At 37.6% G+C, this 21847-nt stretch overlaps 1 protein-coding gene across 8 annotated transcripts in view; it reads right to left on the bottom strand.

The window, feature by feature from the left end:
• The window catches only part of R3hdm1 (R3H domain containing 1), a 134352-nt gene that overhangs the window by 35489 nt on the left and 77016 nt on the right, over nucleotides 1-21847 (bottom strand). For 5 of the 8 annotated variants that reach the window (XM_041648181.1, XM_041648178.1, XM_041648184.1 and 2 more), the window contains 3 exons: nucleotides 20501-20602; nucleotides 17897-18190; nucleotides 12427-12550 (listed from right to left, as the gene is read on the bottom strand). In XM_041648181.1, coding sequence (XP_041504115.1) covers nucleotides 12427-12550; nucleotides 17897-18190; nucleotides 20501-20602 — 520 coding nt within the window. The remainder of the gene's footprint in view (nucleotides 1-12426; nucleotides 12551-17896; nucleotides 18191-20500; nucleotides 20603-21847) is intronic. The other 3 variants (XM_041648183.1, XM_041648180.1, XM_041648186.1) reach the window with 1 other exon arrangement.

The following is a 21847-nucleotide window of genomic DNA, read 5'->3' as shown; positions in this document are numbered from 1 at the left end:
AAATGACGATTCTGAGACGACAAAACCACAAAACTACAGAATTTTGTGAAAGAGGGAGAGGAATTTATACTGGTATTAATGTCTGTGATTTGGTTTAAAGAAAAGGAATATTCCAACAAAAAGTAAAGGGCTGGAATAAAGGGGAAATTTACTGTGTTTGATGGATGGAAAGTGTTAGATACAGAGCGTGGACTGAATGGTCCACAATAAAGGTAAAAAAGAATCCAGTGAAGAAATACTGTATGAAAAGAGTTACACTTCTGTCTTGAGGCAGGAAGGGTTTATTTGGCTCAGGGTTTCAGAAGTTTCAGTCCATCATGCAGGGAAAGGCAGAGCAGAGCAGCTCACACAGGTGGCCATAGAGCAGAGAAAAAGAATGCCCGAGTTAGCAGGCTTTCTGTTCCCTCATTCCCCCTTCCTTTCTAAACCCCCTGCCTTTCAATCACATACAGGCTAGGTCTTCTCCATTTAATAGTATCTGGAAAGACCCCTACAGGTACACACAGATGTAGAGGGAGAAGGAGCAAGGTAGGAACACTTCACAAACTTTCTAAGTGTTTCTCTACCTAGTCAAGTTGATAATCAAGTTTGAGCCTCACACTTTTCTCTTTCTGAGATCAGAGAAGATTCAGTGGGAGTAGGATGTTAGGGCTGTGCTGTGAACCACTTCCTTTGGACTGAAATTCATTAAATGCCCTACTGACTGATGAGGATGCATTTTTACATTAATACTTCATTCACAAGCAGTACAGACTGTGAATGTACCCTTGACCAACAGTGGGGTTTATTTAAAATAAAAATGATAGGTACTTTAAAAGAAAATGCCTTTTCCTTAAGATGCTCTCTTGTGTCAATACTGTCTATTGCCTTATAGACCATTCCCCCAAAATTACTGGTAACATGGACCTGTTCTTTCTAATTCTTCCTTTCATGGTTATGGTTTGTGTATACTGTTCAAAAAAGGAAATGGATAGAAATGTTACAGCCATCATTGCCCTTTCAGAACAAAGTAATTAATATTAACTATCACTCAGGTAAAATGCAGACATTCAACATGTATAGTTAAAATAATGGTGAAAAACACATTTTAGAGTAGAAACAAAACATTCTCCTACACAAATCCAGACTTACTATGTGCTGAAAGGCCAGTTTCTCACAACCCATTTTAGTGAATTCTTTCTGATGGCAAAAGTTTAATTTATTTTTTAAGATTTATTTATTTGTTATGTTTACAGTGTTCTTTCTCCATACATAGCCGCAGGCAGAAGAGGGCGTCAGGTTTCATTACAATTGGTGGTGAGTCACAGTGTGGTTGCTGTGAATTGGACTCAGGACCTTTGGAAGAGTGGTCAGATCTCTTAACCTCTGAGCCATCTCTCCAGCCTCACAGTTTAAGTTTTAATATAACATTTAAATTTATGTTTAGTCTCTTTCACTAAACTGGTAATTCCATAAATGCAAATTCCATCAATCTGAGTTTATGACTCACTAGTGCGTTAAACGTCTTTTAGGAAACTATCTAGCAACAGAGACACAAACTGTATGTAATTAATCACAAAGTAATGAATTGATCAGGAAGACTATGAAGTTGTTTCAATTTGTATCTAATATGCAAATTTTGAAAGAATTATTTTAACATTTCTGAAACAAATATGATAATCAGGTGATGATAAAAGATACTCGTGGTAGAAAATTAAGAAAAAAAACTTGCAAAACATTTATCTATAATCACTATTTACTGTTTCTGTGTGGTTAACGTTGCCTTTTCTTTAATGTTTCTAAATCTGATTAAGAGAAATTTTAACTTTACAATGTAGTGGGAAATATTTAAATGAATTTTCTTTTTTAAAACTAAAACATTAGATTTAATTATTTTGAAATGACAGTCTCTTTCCTGAGATTTATTTGTTTTATGTGCACAGGCATTTTGCTTAAATGTACACATGTGCATGAAGTGCTCAAGGAGGTCAGAAGAGGGCATCAGGAGCCCTGGGACTGAACGCACAGCTTGTTAGCATGTGGTGAGCTTTCATGTAGTGCTGTCAACCGAACACAGATTCTCTGCAAGTGCTCTTAATCTCTCTAGCCCCTAAAAAATATCTTAAGACATGATTAGGCTAGGAGTAGTGGTACATGTCATTGCTCCCAGCACTCAAGAGGCAGCAGAGGTTATCTTGACATATCTTGGTGAGTCTGAGACCAGCCTTCCTTATCTAAAGAGTGAGTTCTAGGCCAGCCAAGGTGATACTGTGAGCCCTGATCCCAAAACAAAACAATACAACACAACATAAAACAAAACACTCTTAAGTATAACAACTAAAGGGTAAGAAATTGACTCAGTTGATCTCTAACATACTTTAAGGATGAAAGCATGTACTAAGAAGCTAAAAAGACTCACTACTTCAGGAAACTGTGCTATTCTTGCCCTTAGCATTAAATTTAGTCCAAAACTCTTATGCCTTTTCATTTAGAATATCAGGTAAGTATCACTGCCTCATAGCTATCCAAAGATAGTATTAACAGCTGACACTCATAAGTTCATTACATGCCAGCACTGCTCTGTGCACATGAAGTAACTCATTCCACATTCATAGATACAATTATTTTAAACCGACACAATTATCCTCATCTTCAGGTGAGGAAACAAAGGCACAGAAAATTTCATACCTTAGTCCAAGGTCACAAGCCGGTCAGTATATAGCTGAGATCTGCATGTAAGATTTACCTTCCCCAAGAACAAGTGCTGAAGTAGAGTGAGTACTACAGAAATCCTCAAATAAGTAGGATCTGTGATCTTTGATTTTCTGAGACTTTTGGTTAGAGAAGACATCTACTCTAGTTTTAACACACCTAAGTTTCTAGGTAAGTTTACTTGCAGAAAAATCTAGAATTCATTTTTCTTTTATTGTTTAACTATTATCATTGTTTTTTTTTCTTTTGAGATAGAGACTGTGTAGCCCTACCTGGCCTTGATGGAACTCATTATTGTAGACCAATTTGGCCTCTGCCTGTCTTTGTCTTCTCCCAAGTGCTGGGATGAAAGGTATGTGCCACCATGCCTGGCTAGAAAACATAATTATTATAAATGAAGTAAACCAGCCAGACAACTAATTGTTCATGAGAATTAATGAATATTTGTGAGAACAAGCATAATTATCAAAAACAGAAATCAGAGTAAGTAGTTAGTCCAGAAAGCAGCTACATGGACTTGGGGGTTAAAAAGTCACGCAGAATAAAAGTTTTACGACTATCCCACGCTTTCCTCATCGTTCTCCCCACTATCTTGGCATGGCCTGTGATCTGTGTACTTCAAAGCTATGCTTTTGCCTCATTATCAGACTAGATTTCTCCGTAGAAAAAAATCAGGAAAGGGGGAGGAAGCCCAAAGGATAATGTATCCCAGGCTGTTCCTTGCAGCTTGGTGTCTCCAATTCTGAGTGCTTCCCCCTTTTAATCTACAGCCATTATCTTGAGGACTGAGCTTTATAGTTTTGTTTGAGGTTGCACTGGCTTAAAAAGACTGTGCTGCCATATTCTGAATGAGTCTATAGAAGATTTTCACAGATGCAGGCTGTCTTCTCCACAATGTAAGACTTATTACTCAGTGGAGCCTACCCTGCTTTAATTAGGACACCCCATATGCAGGGGTTGTCTGAAGCAATGACCTCTCTCACCATCAAAAGAGTTGCTTTCTATTTATTTTGGCATCAAGGCAGGAAAACATACCAGGTTTGAACCACACTGGTGGGAGACATCGGGAACATTTACAATGGAACTTTTTAAAGACTATCCCAACTAAAACCATCATTTAACATATCCTCTCTAAAACTAATATTTAGGAGGGAAATTTTAATGTTATGAGGAAAGATATTTGATTTGTTTTGTTAAACCATAATGAAATGTTTGATCCTACATTTCAGTAATTTCAATACCCAAGAAATGGCTAACAAGTATGTAACTTTGAATTATACTTTCTAAAGAGCAGGATATTAAAAGATTATTGAGCTTTCCATAATGGAAGATAACTGTGGGACCTGTTGGCCAAAGTTTACTATAACTGTAAAGAAAGTTAGAAACATGGAAAGACTAAAACCATGGGGGAGAGGCATAATACTGTATTTCAAACACAGAAAACAAACCTTCTGTTATTTATGGAAGCCAAAAGTCACTAATCACTTAGTACCCCATGACATTAATGACACACGTCTCAGTTTATATGCATATGTTGAACAAAATTCATATTCTTAAAAAAGTGTTCAAACTCCTGGAAATTTTCTCAGAACTTCTGTTTAAACAAAGGAGTTTTACAATACTAAGCCTGGATAATACTGGATAATGAGGGAGTGTTGCCTATGACAACCAGCTCTGTGGTTCAAGTTCCTTATCTAATCTCAGACAAGAGGAAGGGGTACATCGTTTCAATAATTTCAAAAATATAGTCTGAAGATTGCCAAGTATGAGACTGAGGATAAGGAAGAAGTGGATTCCTAGAGAAAGAAAAGGACCATTGGGTTAAAAAAGTGCTGAGAGCATTTCTAGTATCCTGATACAATACACCAGACCCCCAATACAACAGAAATTATTTTTTATAAAAAGTAGTTTCAGTATGAGAGATTTAAAAAAATTTTTTTAAAAATTTCTTTGTGACTTATTTAGAAATAATCAGAAAATTAGAGAAAAGTAAGGCATCTTTTATAGGAATTTGTCAATCTGGTGGAAAAACAATACCGATAGTGGGTGATTGCAAACAGCATTAACTAACATCCAGTTAGTTTTTTTTAAACACTACTATTCTTTGTTAAAGGACTATACTGCTGCAGTATTATTCCACTTCTGCCAAGACTTTCTGAAGAAAGCACCAACAATTTTGCAAGCTGAGAGAACAAGGGCAATATGAATTAATGGTTCAAAAATGACCCTGGAAGAAGACAAAGAATACTCTATTTTTAATTCTCTCTCATTTCAACAGAAGGAAGAAGGAAACAGTGCTCAGCAGAAAAGTGCTATCTAGACTAACAAGCTAGATTTACTTTATCATAGGTGACCGGTACTAGAATTTGTGTTAATAGAAAGCATCCTTCAAAACAGATTAGCCATTATCAGATAGCAAGACAAACTGAAGAAATCCTTCATCAACATGACCATCACTAGGAATCTAAGTGTATTTTCCTTACCAGTACTAACAATTTTTCCAGATTAGACTTGCACAAAAGAAGCACTGTGAAGGAAGTTAAGCTTTTAAAAAGTATTTTTGCTGAATCTAAAATTTATTTGAGCTAGGTGTTGATATGGTAATTTAGAAGAATCTTAAAATTATAAGCCAGGCATGTCTTTTGTCTGGTACTATTTGGTATATGGGCAAGTTCAATCAAAGCCAATTCTCACTTGTATTTGGGCAGAGACACAGTTGCCAACACAGCTTCATTAGTGTTTCTCCTCTGCCAATCTTTCTCCTCTCACGCTTCACTCAACGGAAAGGTTGGCAAAAGTTAGCCTGGATAATCAGCCACAAAGATGTTACAGCTCTTAGTTGTTTAAATAACTACCCTAAACAACTCAAGGAAACCTGTAAGTACTTACCAAATACATTTGCTCCATATTTCAGTGGCAGCAGATTTAATGAAGAGGGGAAAGGGAAATAGGTGGAATTGTACTTATTATACAATTTCTGAATTTATGTAGCTCATGCAAAACTAAGAAATGCTCACAGAATCAATAAAAAAACTAAGTAAAATTAGGGCCATCACCTAGAACACAAGATTCCTATTATACGGGTCAAAAATTATCAACAGAGAAACGATCAGTTCTGTTCTTACAGTCCCTGTGTGACTAACTGAACCTCTTATCAGTATAATCTGCTTCTGTCCACCCACAGTGTAGATAGACTCTTCCTAGTTTTTCACATCCTAGTTACTTTTATTTATTTATTTTCATTATTACAGTTTAAGACACAGCTTTAATTATCTCATGCTAGCTTCAAACTCTCTGTGTAGAAAAGAATGACCTCGCCCTTCTTACTTCTATCTCCTACATACTGGGAATAAGACACCACCTATAACATGCAGTGTATGTAGTGCTGGAGATGGAAACCAGGGCTTCATTCCCAGTTCCCCTCAATCCCCAGGTACTTCCTAATCTGTGGCCTGCAATTCTGACTATATGTGTGTGTCTGTATGTTTACCACCCCTATTCTTTGCACACCGGAAATCCTGCTCATTCTAAAGTGTTCCCTACGCAGTGTAGTTCACCATTATGCTCTCAGTTTGCTGTAATGTATAATCACATGGTTTTGAGTTACTTGAAAAATTAAGATTAAAGATATAACTCAATCATATTTAAATGTACCAGCTGGCTATAAAACTAAAATTGGATTAAGTTTCAGAGAATTATTTTGTTTCTCATAGGCATGCACTAATAACATTTCTGGGAGAAATAGAATTAAAAATCTTAGTAAGGGCTCAATCAATTTAAAATGCATGCCTTTGGTCCATTTGGTCCATGTTTAAATGAGTAATTATTCTCCTAAGAAGTTGTATAACAAGAAGGAAATAGTCAAATTTGACATCCACTAGTGAGTTTGGAATGCTTAAGACATTAAACTTTATAGGTAAGCTGCAAACCAAAGTGAATCTGCCATCCAAAAAAGCTTTGGAAAAGAAATGAAAGCAATAGCTCTCTTGAATTTTTATAAGGTAAATGAAGCTGCCATTTAAATTCAAACCATTATTTCTTAGTATTATATAATTAAAAAACAATTACAGTTAAAGGAAAATAAACAAACATCAGTAACTTAATATAGCACAAAAATAAATAAATTTTAAAAAGACAAAAAAAACAAAAAGCAGTGAAACCCTGAGTAAAAAGAAGCCAGGAAGCAGCTGAAAAAGAGACCGGTTCACTGTGAGAAATGTACACCTCTCAGACAGTGCTACGGCCCCGAATCCAACAGCTCAGGACAAGGCCAATTATTGTAAAATATTAAACACATACATATGGTTAAGCTGCATACTTTTCAAAAGAGTCCTAAGAATGAAAGCAGCTATGTATCATAGAGCCAGAACCTGAAGTTTTGTTACAGTCACTACCTGTGGGTTCATTTCTTTACACTCACTCCTTATAATATGTCCATTATACTGTATAATATCCATGGTGCACCTTTTACATTAAGGGTTAAAATAATAAATTTGTAGTATTGCAATCGGCAAGTTACTGATCTTTTGAAATAGCTGCTTGCATAACAGCAGTTATTAAGAACATTAAGACACTAAGCCATTTTAAGTTCTGATGTTCACCTTTCTTTTTAGTTTATCGAGACAAGGTTCCTCTGTATAGTCCTGACTGCTCTTGAACTAGTTCTGTAAATTGGGCTGGCCTCAAACACAGAGATCTGCCTGCCTCTGCACCACCCCCACCCGCCCAAGTGCTGGGATTAAAAGTGTGTCACTATTGTCCACCTGATGTTCACCTTTTAAACAAGAAATGACTAAAAAGAGACACAAAATCCTCCAATTTTTGAGTCCACAGAGGCTAGACAATAAATAACAAACCCTAATTTTATAAGGGAGCAAACCAAAGCCCCAGGCTTTATAACTAATATAACTGCTACCAGTTAAAAACGACTGTGGGGGCTGGAGAGATGACTTAGTTAAGAGATGGCTGCTCTTGTAGGGGGCGTAGGTTCTATTCCTAGCATCCACTCACTGACGATGGCTCACAACTGTCTGTAACTCCAGTCCTAGGAAACTCTACTGGCCTCTTTGGGTACTGCATGAATGTAATTCACAGACACACATAAAGGCAAAGCACCCATACATGTAAAACAAACAAACCAAAAAACAAACAAAACTAGTCTGTTAATTGCTGAGTGGTGGTGGCGCACGTCTTTAATCCCAGCACTTGGGAGACAGAGGCAGGCGGACCTCTGTGAGCTCAAGGACAGCCTGGTCTACAGATTAAGTTCCAGTACAGCCTCCGTAAGAAAAAAATTAGAGTGTCTGTCGACATGTGCTGACTCGATCTTATTTTGAATGACCAGTTAGTAACTTCACACTCACAACAGAAAACAAGATCATACACTCCTCTATGCTAATATTGCTATAGTTGGGGTCCCACAGTAGATGGAATTTCTCAAAGGGATCAATATTGGCACAGACAAGGCTAGAACTTTAGAATTTTAGAAATTCTAAAAAGAATTTCCCGATGTTTATTCCACAAAGAGGAAAATAACAGTAAACCTATTATTTCCATTGTCTATGTGGTTTCAGAAGAATACTCTCCCTCAACCCCGAGACAGGGTCTCTCTGTGTAACAGCCCTGGTTGTCCTGGAACTCGTTCTGTAGACCAGGCTAGCCTTGAATTCACCGAGATCCACCTGCCTCTGCCTCCAGAGTGCTGGGTTTAAAGGTGTGTACCAACACTGCCTAACTCAACTCAGTTGACTTTGTTAATTTAGGGGAAATGTTCTTTAAATTCATATAAAAGCATTCAAGTATTAATGGTGCCAGGCCAAAGAAAATGTGCTGCAATTTTTCATTATTTGTCTCAATGATTAGTCCATTCTCTTTTGAAATCAAAAAAAATAGTAACAACCTTTGTGAGTTCTTTTTGAATACATAAGCATGGTTGACAAGAACCAAAAAAACTGGTAAAGTTTATATTTAATCAATTGTGATGGTAAAAAAAATAAGGAAATAAAACATATTAAAAGAAAAAACAGAAACTATGTTTACATATGAAAGTTGGGGCAGAAATCAGTAAACGAAACAAAAAAATAGAAACAGAAATTGCCTAATTCTATATTTTATTCCCCTTGAGACAGGATTTCTATGTTTAACAGCTGTAGCTGTTGTGCAACTAGCTCACAGAGATCCACCTGCCTCTACTACTCGGCTAGTTCTTTGTTATTATATTAGGATTCAGATACAAAGCTAGGGTATAAAAAAATCTAGGAAACTGAGTTTTAAGAATACAACTTTGAGCCAGATGTGATGGCACATGGCTTTAATCCCAGCACTCTGGAGGCAATGGCAGGCAGATCTCTCAGAGTTCAAACCCAGTCTGGTCTACAGAGGGAGATCCAGGACAGCCAAGGCTACACAGTGAAACTCTGTCTTAAAAAACAAACCCCACCAAAATTCCAACTTTGTTAAAAAGAGTTCAAATTCAAATTCCTACCAGTTCTATGAAGAGGCTAATATAATTACCAACACATCACTGATTCTGGCAGTTGAACATTTCCTTAAAGGGAACTTTTCTATTTTCTATTACACTTATAGGCACAAAAAAAAATCATCTGTCATTTCAGATAAGAATGTCTAAGAATTTCCCTTTTATTCTTTAAACAGAATGAGGCATAACTGAATCAAGCTATACATTACTAGGATAACGCAGAGAATATGGGGAAGAGTGGGCTTTCATCACAATGATTTACTGGCTGACACCAAGGTGTCAGTAAGTGACAGAAACAGCTGTCCTCTTTTGCACCTGTGTTGTCTGGATGCAGTCTGGTTCACTGTTCTGTTCTCTCTCATTGTGACCAACAGCAGAAAACCCACAAACTCTCACAAGTGATAAACACCTTCCTACTACATAGATATTATGCCTATTTGGCCTTTTTAATTATTTCCCATTAAGTGGGAATATCTGTGGGCAGAGATGGAACTGAACTAGCATCTCAGTCCCAACTCGTGGTTAAGGCCTTATTTTGTAGATAGTCTGATTATGGGAAGAAATAAATTTTACCAAAAAAAAAAAATAAGACAAAAGCTTTCATAAATACATAGCAGATGATCTTTGTTGCTTTATTACCAGGGTTTGTTAAAACAGAAAGCCACATAAAAGGGACTTCAACGAATAGCATGAAGGTCAATTTACTTTTTTCCATTAAACAATTTTTGGATTATTTTATTATTTGATGTATCTAAGTGTGTGTCTGCATGTATGTGTACCACACACATGCTTGGTGCCTGCAGAGGTCAGAAGAGAGCACTGGATGGATTCCTTGGATCTGGAGTTAACAGATGATTTTAAGCCTTTGTGTGGGTGCTGAGAATTGAAAGAGCAGCAAGTGCATCTCTCCAAAACTCAATTTACTTTTTATAAAATTATTGAGCCATCACAGTTAGGGATGCCACTAGGCAGTAAATGTCTGCCTAGCATAGACAAAGCCCTGAGTCCCATTTCCAGAACCACAGGAGAAAAAAAAATATAACTAAAATCAAACCACATTTTATAATTTTGAAAGGTTAAAAAACCAGATATAAATAATATGTCAATTATTTTTAGGCCTAGAAATCACATAAAAATGCTTTCTTTACTATTATTTTTGCTTTAATTTTTGACACAGGGTGCTGCTTTGTAGCCCAAGTGTACCATATAACCCTGTGACTATCCTAATCTTAGCCTACAGAGTGCTGAGATTGGAAGCATATGTCACTGGTTCCAGCCAGAATACCATTTTTATTAGAAAACAATATGTGACTTTAAACGAGCAATGTTATGATCAATGTTCCTAATGATGCACAATTTTTTGTTTGTTTTCTGAGATAGGGTTTTTCTGTGTAACAGCTCTGGATGTCTTGGAACTCTCTCTGTAGACTAGGTTGGCCTCGAATTCAGAGATCCACCTGCCCCTATCTTCTGAGCACTGGGATTAAAGGCGTGTACCACCACATCTGACGTCAGGAAGAACCATTGTAAAAACATTTTTAAGAAGTTGTAATTTATTACTGTTAAGATGTGTGCATATGTGTAAAGAGAGGGAGGGATGTTACGTTACGTGTCACAACACATGTGTGGAAGTCAGAGACAACTTTGTGGGATTTGTTCTTTCCTCCTCTACCATTATAAAAGTTATGGGCATCAAATTCAGAATGTCAGGCTTGCACAGAAAGCACCCTTTACCTGCTGAGCTAGCGAGGAACAACTTTTGATGTCTTTTGAACTAAGATTATATACTGTTTATATTTTTGACATGAGTTATATTACTAGGCTTCAGGGAAATCTGATATTGAAAGGAGTTAAATTTAAAACCAAACAAATTATAGCTTAGCTAAAATGGTCAGATGATGGCCAAAATCCATTAGAAAAACACATCTGTTGTACACACCATGTAGGGGCTACTCCATACAAAGAAGAAAAGAGCCTGCATACTAAGAACAAGAAAACTTCCAGGTCTAACAGGTTAAGGACATGAAAGCTTGGCTGCAGAGTTGTGGTAATGATAACTCTTGTCTGATAGCGGAAGTTGATGACTGCACAAGCACAAGAAGGAAGAGTACTTTTACTGGAAGGGCCAGCCCAGAAGTAATTCTCAAGAGTTCACAGATAGTACTGAAGCAGCAGACTCCCTCATGGAGGTAGAGCTCAAATGCCTCTGCACAAAACCCGTACCTCCAACAATAACAAATAGCTCAAAATGCTCTATAACAATTGGTAATAAAATCTAAATCCAATTATCCAATTTATGTAAAACAAGGCATTAGCTAACCACCTTATTAAATATTTGTAACAAGATGAAACCAGGATGGAAACAGAGTCAGTAAGACAGTTTTCTATATGTCTGTGGAATTGCATTTATGAGTGCACATGTGTGTACAAACCAGAGTTTGTCTTTGAGTATGGTTCCTCAAGAGTTGTCTACTCTTTTTTCTTAAAACAGGTCTCTCACTATTCTGAATACATCAATTAAGCCAGGCTGGCTGGGAATCAAGTTCCGGGAACCCATTTGTCTCTGCCTTGCCAGTGCTCTATTACAAGTATTAGCCTCTGCCTGTTGCTATGTGATGGGGACCAACCGCAAGTGCCCAAGTTTGCAAAGCACTCATTCTATATGCTAAGTTATTACTCATTTAAAAATGAGATTGGGGTTCAAGTCAATGAATTCTTGAAGAAAATGGCAAAAAATGAAATAAGATTTTAAAAATTATGTCTAGTATTAGATTCTACTTGTTTCTTTTTCACCAAATAATTATCAAACTGATGAGACAGAAGAATGTGTAAGAATACAGATCATCAAACAAGTATCTTTTACATTAAAGTGTCATCCTTTAGCTAAAATTTCAAATGAATCAAATTTAGCAGGCTTTGATTCTGATTAGTTGCATAAGGTCTCCCAGCCATTTCTATTTGGGGAATAGGATGCAAAGAGGGCTCCTACTACCATGGCAGCGGGGTTCCAACAGCGACTTCCAAGACTGTTGGCCATGCAGAACCTTCCTATTCAACCCTTTATCAAACAAATCTGTGTAGAATTTCTGAAGAATGTACGATTTTCCACTCCTTTAAATGTAACTGGCTTACACACTCACACATATATCTGATATCTTCAAAGACTGAGCATGATAATATCTTACTGTAAAGACTGAAATAAATTTGGAAATAGTAATGTCCATAGCTAAAAATCCTGGCATCAGAACATAACTCACCTGTCTGCTGTGCAGGCTGTGGCAGTGGCTGGTTTAGATGTGAACTGTAATGGAGAGAAGGGACAGGGCGGTACTGGGGCTGGCTGGAGTGATAGTGGCCTGGAGCACAGTAACAGGCTGGCATCTACAATCATAAGCATTGAGGACATAAATTAGTTTTACTTGGAAGAGTAATTTTTCCATGAGGCACACAAGAATGCAATGAGCAATAATTTTAGTACCAACCCTTTGCAAACCAACTGAATTGTAAAGTCTACTATATTTAACTAAATTTAAAACTATAAAGTCCAGATAGAAGATTTCTTTAAAAAGATATCCTCCTCTAGGCATGGTGGAAAACACCATTCTAGCATTGTAAAGCAAGGCAGGTGGTTCTTTGTGAGTTTGAGGCCAGCCTGGTCTGCATAGTGATTTCCAGGCCTGCCAGAGCTATGCAGAGACCCTGTCTCCAAAAACCAAACCTAACCAAACCAACCCCCAAAATCAAACAAAACAGAACAAAGTACATTTACCGCTGTGCCCACCAATTCCATTTAGATGTTAATTTTATAGCTGTATTAGTTTCACACTTCTCTTTATAAAACAAAGTTTGCTTTGTTGAAAAACTACGGAGAACTGCTCTTGTCCTTGGTTGCCTACCAGACCTTGAAGACAAGACCTTACAACATATACTTTAGACCTAGGACTGGGAGGAATTGAGTTGGAACTGATTTGGAAACCTCGTCCTTGAGGACGAGCTCACATACTATCAAAAGGTGCCATGTAAGCTGCTGAGGAAGAAAAGTAATCAATAATTGCCTTATCCACCTGTAAACCCTACAAATCACAACAATGACAGCCTTGAAAAATATCGCTAATGCTACACTAGCAGCACTTTTGTCTTGTGAATACCAGAAATTATCTAATTAGACTTAACAATGCCCACTCAGTAGGAGGGAGTTCATGCTTGGTGCAGTAAACCTAGCCAACTACCTGTGTCTGGAGAGATTATAAGACCCTATGAAGAACCCATGACTAACATTTTACTAAACTAGTATCATTTCTAGCTGTACTCTGTTTACCCTTATATCCACAGATAAACAAATGGTTAAAATGTAGAGAGTAAGTATCCATGGAGTGACCATGCCCAATTGAAACATTTTCCCCCCCTACATCTTAGGTTTAAAGAAAATCATTGAAGAGAGTGAGTGGAAAGATTCTAAGAAGAAACAGAGGACCAGGACAGTGCCTTGATAGCACGTTTAGATATTACACACTTCTTTTTCTTTACTTTTTTTGACATAGGGTCTCATGATGTAGCTGTGGTTGTTCTGGAACTCTGTATGTAGATCAGGCTGGCTTTGAATTCAGAGATCCATCTGCCTCTGTCTCCTGAGAGCTGGCATTAAAAGTAGGTGCCATCATACCCAGTATAAATTTCTTTTAAGTTAACCTGACCTAGTTTAGTTGCAGTGAGGAAAAAAAATAAAATGTATTGGAAACAATCTTGTATGGAGAAATGATCTGTCACATACTTAGTTCTAAGCAGCATATAAAACCAAAATCCTCACTACAATAACTCAATAAAAAGGCTACAGAAAGGCTGCTGTATTTTAATAGCAGGGTATTTCCTTACTATGTGTAAAATCATTGATTGGATTAAAAATGGCTGTTTAAAGGAAAGGCAAATACAAAACAAATTAACCCGCAGAAACAATAAAACAACAACAACAAAAAAAAAATGAACGAAGAACTTAAATATACTATGAAAATGAACATCCGTGGGAAAGTGTTGTGTGATTCTTTCCCGGCAGGGAGATGGGAACAAATGCCTACTTACCCCATATACCCAGGAAGGCACAGACAGACCAAAGAAATGAGTCCACCAACTAGCTTAGTGAACCCAAGGAGTTTACTGGATGACTAGAAGTGATTTTGTACCACTGAAAATTCCACTGAAGCAAGGGTGACAACTCATGAAAACCTTATCACTGGAACTCCCTGGGAAGGACCACAGGCTCCTCCCTCAGCACGTTACTATAACATCAGGGAGGCCTTTGTAAGTCTTCTTAGTTTTAGAAGCTTGGTAAGTTTCCTCAGTGTATAAGCTTCCTTCCTCCCATCAAGAGGGAATGCTTGAATTCAGACAAAAAAGCTAAACAACAGGGGAGGGAGAAAATCCACAGGATATAAGATCAATATGTTCAAATTCTTTTTATCGTGAACAGATAAAAAAAGCAAAATTTAAAAACAGTCCCATTATTCAATGCCCATCAAAATCCCAGCAAAATTCTTCAAAGACCTTGAAAGAACGGTATTCAACTTCATATGAAAAAGCAAAAAATCCAGGATAACCAAAACAATCCTGTATAATAATAGAACTTCTGGTGGCATCACAATCCCTGACTTCAAATTCTACTACAGAGCTACAGTACTGAAAACAGCCTGGTATCTTATTGGCATAGGAACAGACAGGAGGACAATGGAACAGAATAGAAGACTGGGATATCGATCCACACATCTTCAAACACATGATTTTTGACAAAGAAGTAAAAAAATATCAAATGGGGAAAAAAAAAGCATATTGTGCTGGAGAGATGGCTCAGAGGTTAAGAGCATTGCCTGCTCTTCCAAAGGTCCTGAGTTCAATTCCCAGCAACAACATGGTGGCTCACAACCATCTGTAATGGGGTCTGTGTAGGCATACACACAGACAGAATATTGTATACATAATGAATAAATAAATAAATAAAGAAAGAAAAGAAAAAAAAAGCATATTTAACAAGTGGTGTTGGCATAACTGGTTATCAACATGCAGAAGAATGAAAATAGACCCGTATCTATCACCATGCACAAAACTCACGTCTAGGGCTGGAGAGATGGCTCAGAGGTTAAGAGCACTGGCTGCTCTTCCAGAGGTCCTGAGTTCAATTCCCAGCAACCACATGGTGGCTCACAACCATCTGTACTAAGATCTGGCGCCCTCCTCTGGCGTGCGGGCATACATCGAGGCAGAACGTTGTATACATAATAAATAAATAAATCTTTAAAAAAAAAAAACTCACGTCTAAATGGATCAAAGACCTCAACATAAAGCCAGTCACCCTGAACCTTATAGAAGAGATAGTGGGAAGTACACATGAACACATTAGCACAGAGAACCACTTCCTAAATATAACCCCAGCAGCACAGACACTGAGAGAAACAATCAATAAATGGGACCTTCTAAAATTCAAAAGCTTCTGTAAAGCAAAGGACACAGTCAACAAGACAAAACGACAACCTATAGAATGGGAAAAGATCTTCACTAACCCCACATCAGACAGGTCTGATCTCCAAAATATACAAAGAATTCAAGAAATTGGACATCAAAAGATCACATAATCCAATTAAATAAAATAGAGTACAGACCTAAACTGAGAATTCTCAACAGAGGAATCTAAAATGGCTGAAAGACACTTGAGGAAATGTTCAACATCCTTACTCATCAAAGAAATGCAAATCGTAAAACAACTCTGAGATTCCATCTTACACCTGTAAAAATGGCCAAGATCAAAAACACTGATGACAACTTATGCTGAAGAGCTTGTGGGGGAATGGGAACACTTCTGCATTGCTGGTAGGAATGCAAGCTAGTACAACCCCTTCGGATGTCAGTGTGGCGCTTTCTCAGAAAATTAGGAAACAACTTTTCTCAAGACCCAGTAATACCATTTTTGGGTATATATCCAAAGGATGCTCAATCGTGCCACAAGAATTTGTGCTCAACTACGTTCAGAGCAGGTTTGTTTGTCATAGCCAGAACCTGGAAACAACCTAAACGCCCCTCGATCGAAGAATGGATAAGAAAAATGTGGTACATTTACACAATGGAGTACTACACAGCAGAAAAAAAAATGACAGCTTCAATTGTGCAGGAAAATGGATGGAGCTAGAAAACATCATTTTGAGTGAGGTATCCCAGACACAGAAAGACAATTATCACATGTACTCACTCATAGATGTTTTTTAAACATAAAGCAAAGAAAGCCAGGCTACAAACCACAATCCCAGAGAACTTAGACAACAATGAGGACACTAAGAGAGACTTTCATAGATCTAATATACATGGGAATTAGAAAGTAGAAAAAGACAAGATCTCCTGAGTAAATTGGGGGAGGAATGAAGGGAGGAGGGGAGAAGCCGGGAGGGGAGCAGAGAAAAATGTCGAGCTCAATAAATATTAATAAAAAATGTATTTAAAAAGCCCCATTTATAGAAGCAACTAAAACATTAAATGTTTCAAGTATTCTTTTTTTTTTTTTTTTTTTTTTTGTTTCAAGTATTCTTAATAAAATGTGGAATATCTATCTAATGAAAAGGGCAAAATAGCTAGGCATAGTGGTGCACACTTTTACTTCCAGCACTCGGGAGGCAGAGACAGGCAGATCTCTTGAGTTCGAGGCCAGCCTGATCTACAGAGAAAAGTCCAGGATAGCCAGTGCTACACAGAGAAACCCTATCTCCAATTCACTGCTGCCCTCCCCACTGCAAAAAGAACTGCAAAACATACTGAGAAAAATTAAGATAGAAGTGACAAGAATTTTTTCCTGAACTGTAAAGTTGATACTATGATGCTACTTCTATTCAACCTGGTGTATTCTTGAAATGCTGTCATATATACTTTCCAGTCCTTTTACATTACACTGTGCTGGCTAGTTTTATGCCATCTTGACACAGGCTGGAGTCATCTGAAAAGAGGAAACCTCAATTGAGAAAATTGCTGCTATAACATCTAGCTGTAGGGACTTTTCTTAATTAGTAATCAATAGAAAAAGAGTCCAGCACATTATGGGTGGTGCCCTGGGCAAAGAATCCTAGCTTCTGTATGAAAGCAGGCTGAGCAGACCATGATGAACAAGCCAGTTAACTGCATCCCTCTATGACCTCTGCATCAGCTCTTGCCTCAAGATTCTTACCTTGATTTAAATTCCTGCTCTGACTTCTTTCAATTATGAATTTGTGATGTGGAATAAATAAATAAACTCATTCCTGCCCAACTTGCTTTTGGTCGTGCTTTACCAGAATAGTAACCCTAAATAACACACTTATTCTGTTTTCCTAAGATAATTAAACAAAACTCACCAGAGTCAGAGGGAAATTCAAAGAACACATACCTTTTCATATGTATGTATGTATGTATGTATGTATGTATGTATGTTTTTTCGAGCCTGGCCTGGAACTAGCTCTTGTACACCAGGCTGGTCTCAAACTCACAGAGATCCACCTGCCTCTGCCTACTCAGTGTTGGGATTAAAGATGTGTGCTACCACCACCCTACTTTAAGCCACCTAACTAAATCGTAGTTACCTGTCATGTGGCTGTTCCCCCGGTACTTGACAATCTACAGAGGTAACAAGCGCTTTACTTATACTATCTCATAAATTGTTCCCAAGTTCCAGAGAGAGAGAGAGAGAGAGAGAGAGAGAGAGAACATGCAAAAGCAACGCACCTGTGGTGAGGGCTGAGGAACATACCCCTGCTGCTGGAGCAAAGGCTGACTGACAGGATGTCCAGAGGCAGAGAAACTGGCAGTGGGGACTGACTGCCCAGGAGGCAGGGAAGGAGGGGGAGGTGGTGGAGGAGGCGGGGGAGGATGTGGGGGTGCTGTCGTAACAATGTAACCAGACTGTTGTGGAGACTGAAGAACGACAGTAGACTGGAACATGGTGGCATGTGGGTCAGAACCATCAGCTGATGGCTGGCGGGCAAGACTCATTTGGCTGAACTGAGAGCCAAGGTTATCCTGTTGAAAAGAAGTTGGCCGTTAGTAGTCTTTCATTCATGGATCACATTTACCAATGAAAAGTGCTACACACACACACACACACACACACACACACACACACACACACTATTTCATTTGAGTATCTCATGTAGCCTAGACTAGTCTCAAATTCATGTAGCTGAAGATGACATGAATTTCTGGTCCTCCTGTCTCCACTTCTTGAGTGATGGGATTACAGGTGTAAACCACAATGTCTGATTTGTGGTGTACTTATGATCGAACCCAAGACTCTGTCCAAGGCAAGTACTTCACCAAACTAAGCTATATCCCCCAGGCCCTATACTTTACACATTACTAAGCAAGCTGTAGCAGTATATGTATGGACATCATAGGTATGTAAAATAGGTAAGATACGAGAGAACAGGTTCAAGAAAATGAGAATTCCAATGTAGGAGGAGGAAGGTATGCAATAATGCTATCATTACATATTATTTAGAATATATACCTAATGGAAATCATAGAATGACGAAAAGATTAGGGTGCATCTTCAGTTAAAAAAAAAACTACATGTATTTAATGAACTTCAAATGCTGACTTGGGTTCAGAAGTAAAACTGGACACTTTTATATTATATAATCAATATAATCTGAAAGGAGTTACTTTTAAATAACTTTTAAATAAATAAATAACTTTTAAATAAAAAAAGCAGGGTTCAGGTTCTATGCCTTTCTTATCTCTAACCAGTCATTCCTTTTCTTTAATAACTTCTATTCTTAGTGTTTCTCAGCCTGTCATGTAAGTTAAAAGAGCAGAACACTATAAATCAAAGTGTCCTGTTTCTGGATCATTGGTGAGCAACTAGTGGTATCCAGCCAAGGCAGGGTTTAAAATTTATGGGTCGTATGACATACATAGTTCCTAACTTGACAGCGTAAGTATTAGTTCTTATTGGTCCCTCAAATGACAGTACAGAGGGAAAATGGAATGCTCACTCTCAGGAAGCAACAGCATATGAAAATGGTTTCTAAACATTAAAATACCTAATAGTTCTAAATTACAAAGTAATACGGCTAAATATTTTTACAAGAGGTAATGTATATACATACTCTTGTCAAGAGTCACTCACAAAAAGTATTATTTCTTTTGTGTAGACAGAAAGTTATTTGAGAAAATCATTCAGAGATGAATCTGGTAAATAAGGCTGCCCAGTTCAAAAGGAAAGCACCCTCCACAGAGCAATTTCCAAAAAGCACTGAGAATGGTTTTTCAGCTATAGTTTATAATCCGATTTGAAGCAGTTTCAACATGGAATAGTCAATGGCAGCAACATAGACTATCCCTAGTAAAAGCAAGCAAGCCATCAGGAAGTTCACTTTAAAGAAAGTAATTTTGTTTAAATGTAAAAGCTACTTCAAGTATGGAGTTATGAAAAAAGACACAATGTTTCAGGGTGACAGCCTGAGCTATTACAGAGGCTTACAGTTAGAATTCAGCACACACTTTAGATTAAGGGTATAATTTTAGAGTCAGAAATCGTCAAGTGATAATAAAATCAGACAAAGTCCTCTGTAGTACAGGCTACTACAATTCATCTAAATTAACTGGTCTGACCAGCACTGGGCAAAGAATACTTAATATGAACAAGAGGAAAGCTGCCTGTCCTGGCTAGCTTTATATCAACTCAACATATACAGAGTCATTTGGGAAGACTGACTGGGAGACAAGTCTGTGGTGATAGATGTTGGAAAGCCCACCCCATTGTGGGTGGTGCCACCACTGGGCAGGTGGTTTTGGGTTGTATAACAGATCAGGCTGAGCAAGCTATGAGGAGCAAGCCAGTGAGTAGCACCCCTTCAAGGCCTCTGCTTCAGTTCTGGCCTATAAATTCATGCCTTGAGTTCACGCTCCAACTTCCCACAGAGACAGTGTGGCCTGAGAGTTGTAAAATGAAATAAACCCTTTCCTCACCAAGTTGCTCTTAGCCATGATGTTTTCATTAGAGCAACAGAAACCCTATTCCAGGACTACATAGATTCAAAACTGGCATCAGTAAAGAAAAGCAAATATCTAAGAATATTTTTATTTTAGAACAGTCATCTTGAAAGTTATCCTTTAGAAAAATCAGGACTATTATCCTTTAAACAGGCACCATGATAGCTGATAAACTCACTGTCTTATTAAAAGGAATAAGTTATTATTAATATGGATTAGAAAACACCTTTGTTTACTTATGCACCTGCCTGTAATAAAAAAAGAGCATATCACACTGACCACAATCTGAAGCATTCATTACACACTGTAACAATGAGGTGAAAAGAGATACAGTACCACGGAGTACTGCTGGGTGGGTGAGACTGGCAGGAGCGGGGATGGGTAGGGGGCTGGAGAGCACTGAGCAGGCTGACAAGAGGACTGCAGAGGACCAACAGGCTAGGAACAACAGGTGGGCAAACAGTTAATGTCAGAAGAAAATGTTACAAGAATTGCATAGCATGGAAATGCGCACTTTGGGGCAACAACTTTAACACTTATAAAGTCATTAAAAAATACAAGAGAATCAACAAGGAAAACAGTATCCAAAGAAGAACTCTACACAGCAAGAACATACCTAGGCTCAAGTTGATGTCATAATGAGAATAATGACTTTTATGTCATAAATGTAACTATGTGCAGCTTAATAGGAACTGGTAATCAGTCATTTCAAATCTTATTATCAGAGTTATGACAATAAAAACAAAACTTCTTACTATTATTTCTTGATTTTTTATGAAGGGGCTGTCCTATGTTTATGCTGCTCTATACTACTAAATTATAAACAAAAACCTAGTATTTGTACCAACTCTTCTATTTGATAAAACACGTTTAAATTCTCAGAGACAATGTTCTTAAAATTTAAGTGTTTTGTGAGAAAACCTTCTCAGAATAATACCTCAGGGACTGAAGGGCTGTCTCAGTGGTTCAGAATAATACCTCAGGGACTGGAGGGCTGTCTCTGTGGTTCAGAATACCTCAGGGACTGGAGGGCTGTCTCAGTGGTTCAGAATACCTCAGGGATTGGAGGGCTGTCTCAGTGGTTCAGAACATGTCCCCAGGGCCCACATGCTGACTCATAATATGTTACTCTAGTTCTAGGGGATCTGATGCCCTATTTAGACCTCCACAAGCAACACACACTCACATAGTACATATATATACATATATATATATATGCAATTTAAACACACATACACATAAGATAAATAAATCTTAATAACCATATCAGGATGAAACATATCTACATACACACAAACACACATCTTTTATGAAGGAAAAAATAAAACCTTTCTTTGTGGCTAAATGCATTTTAATTAAAAGAATTCATGGTAGGACATGAGAAATTAGATATCATAAATCTTTAGCCAAAGATTCTTCTGTTTCAGGGAAAAAAAATGCTTTCCAAAGGTACAAGAAACTAGGTGATTATCTACTGTAATCTACTTTATAAATGAAAAAAAAAATCACAGTAAGATAAAGTGACTTTTACTACGCCAGATAAGCAAGCAGAAGAACAACACAGGTAATTCTTATGTGATTAAAAACTCATTTGGTTAAAATATGTATTTACAAATGAATCCTGCACTGGAAAAAGTTCCCAAAAAGAATAATCTTAAAATGCAAGTAACAGTAAAACTGTCC

The sequence above is a fragment of the Microtus oregoni genome, unplaced genomic scaffold (genome assembly GCF_018167655.1).
Source record: "Microtus oregoni isolate MIOR12 unplaced genomic scaffold, Mior012 000003F_ref0000135, whole genome shotgun sequence".
Classification (NCBI taxonomy): Eukaryota; Metazoa; Chordata; class Mammalia; order Rodentia; family Cricetidae; genus Microtus; species Microtus oregoni.
This window is presented reverse-complemented; position numbering and strand designations above follow the sequence as displayed.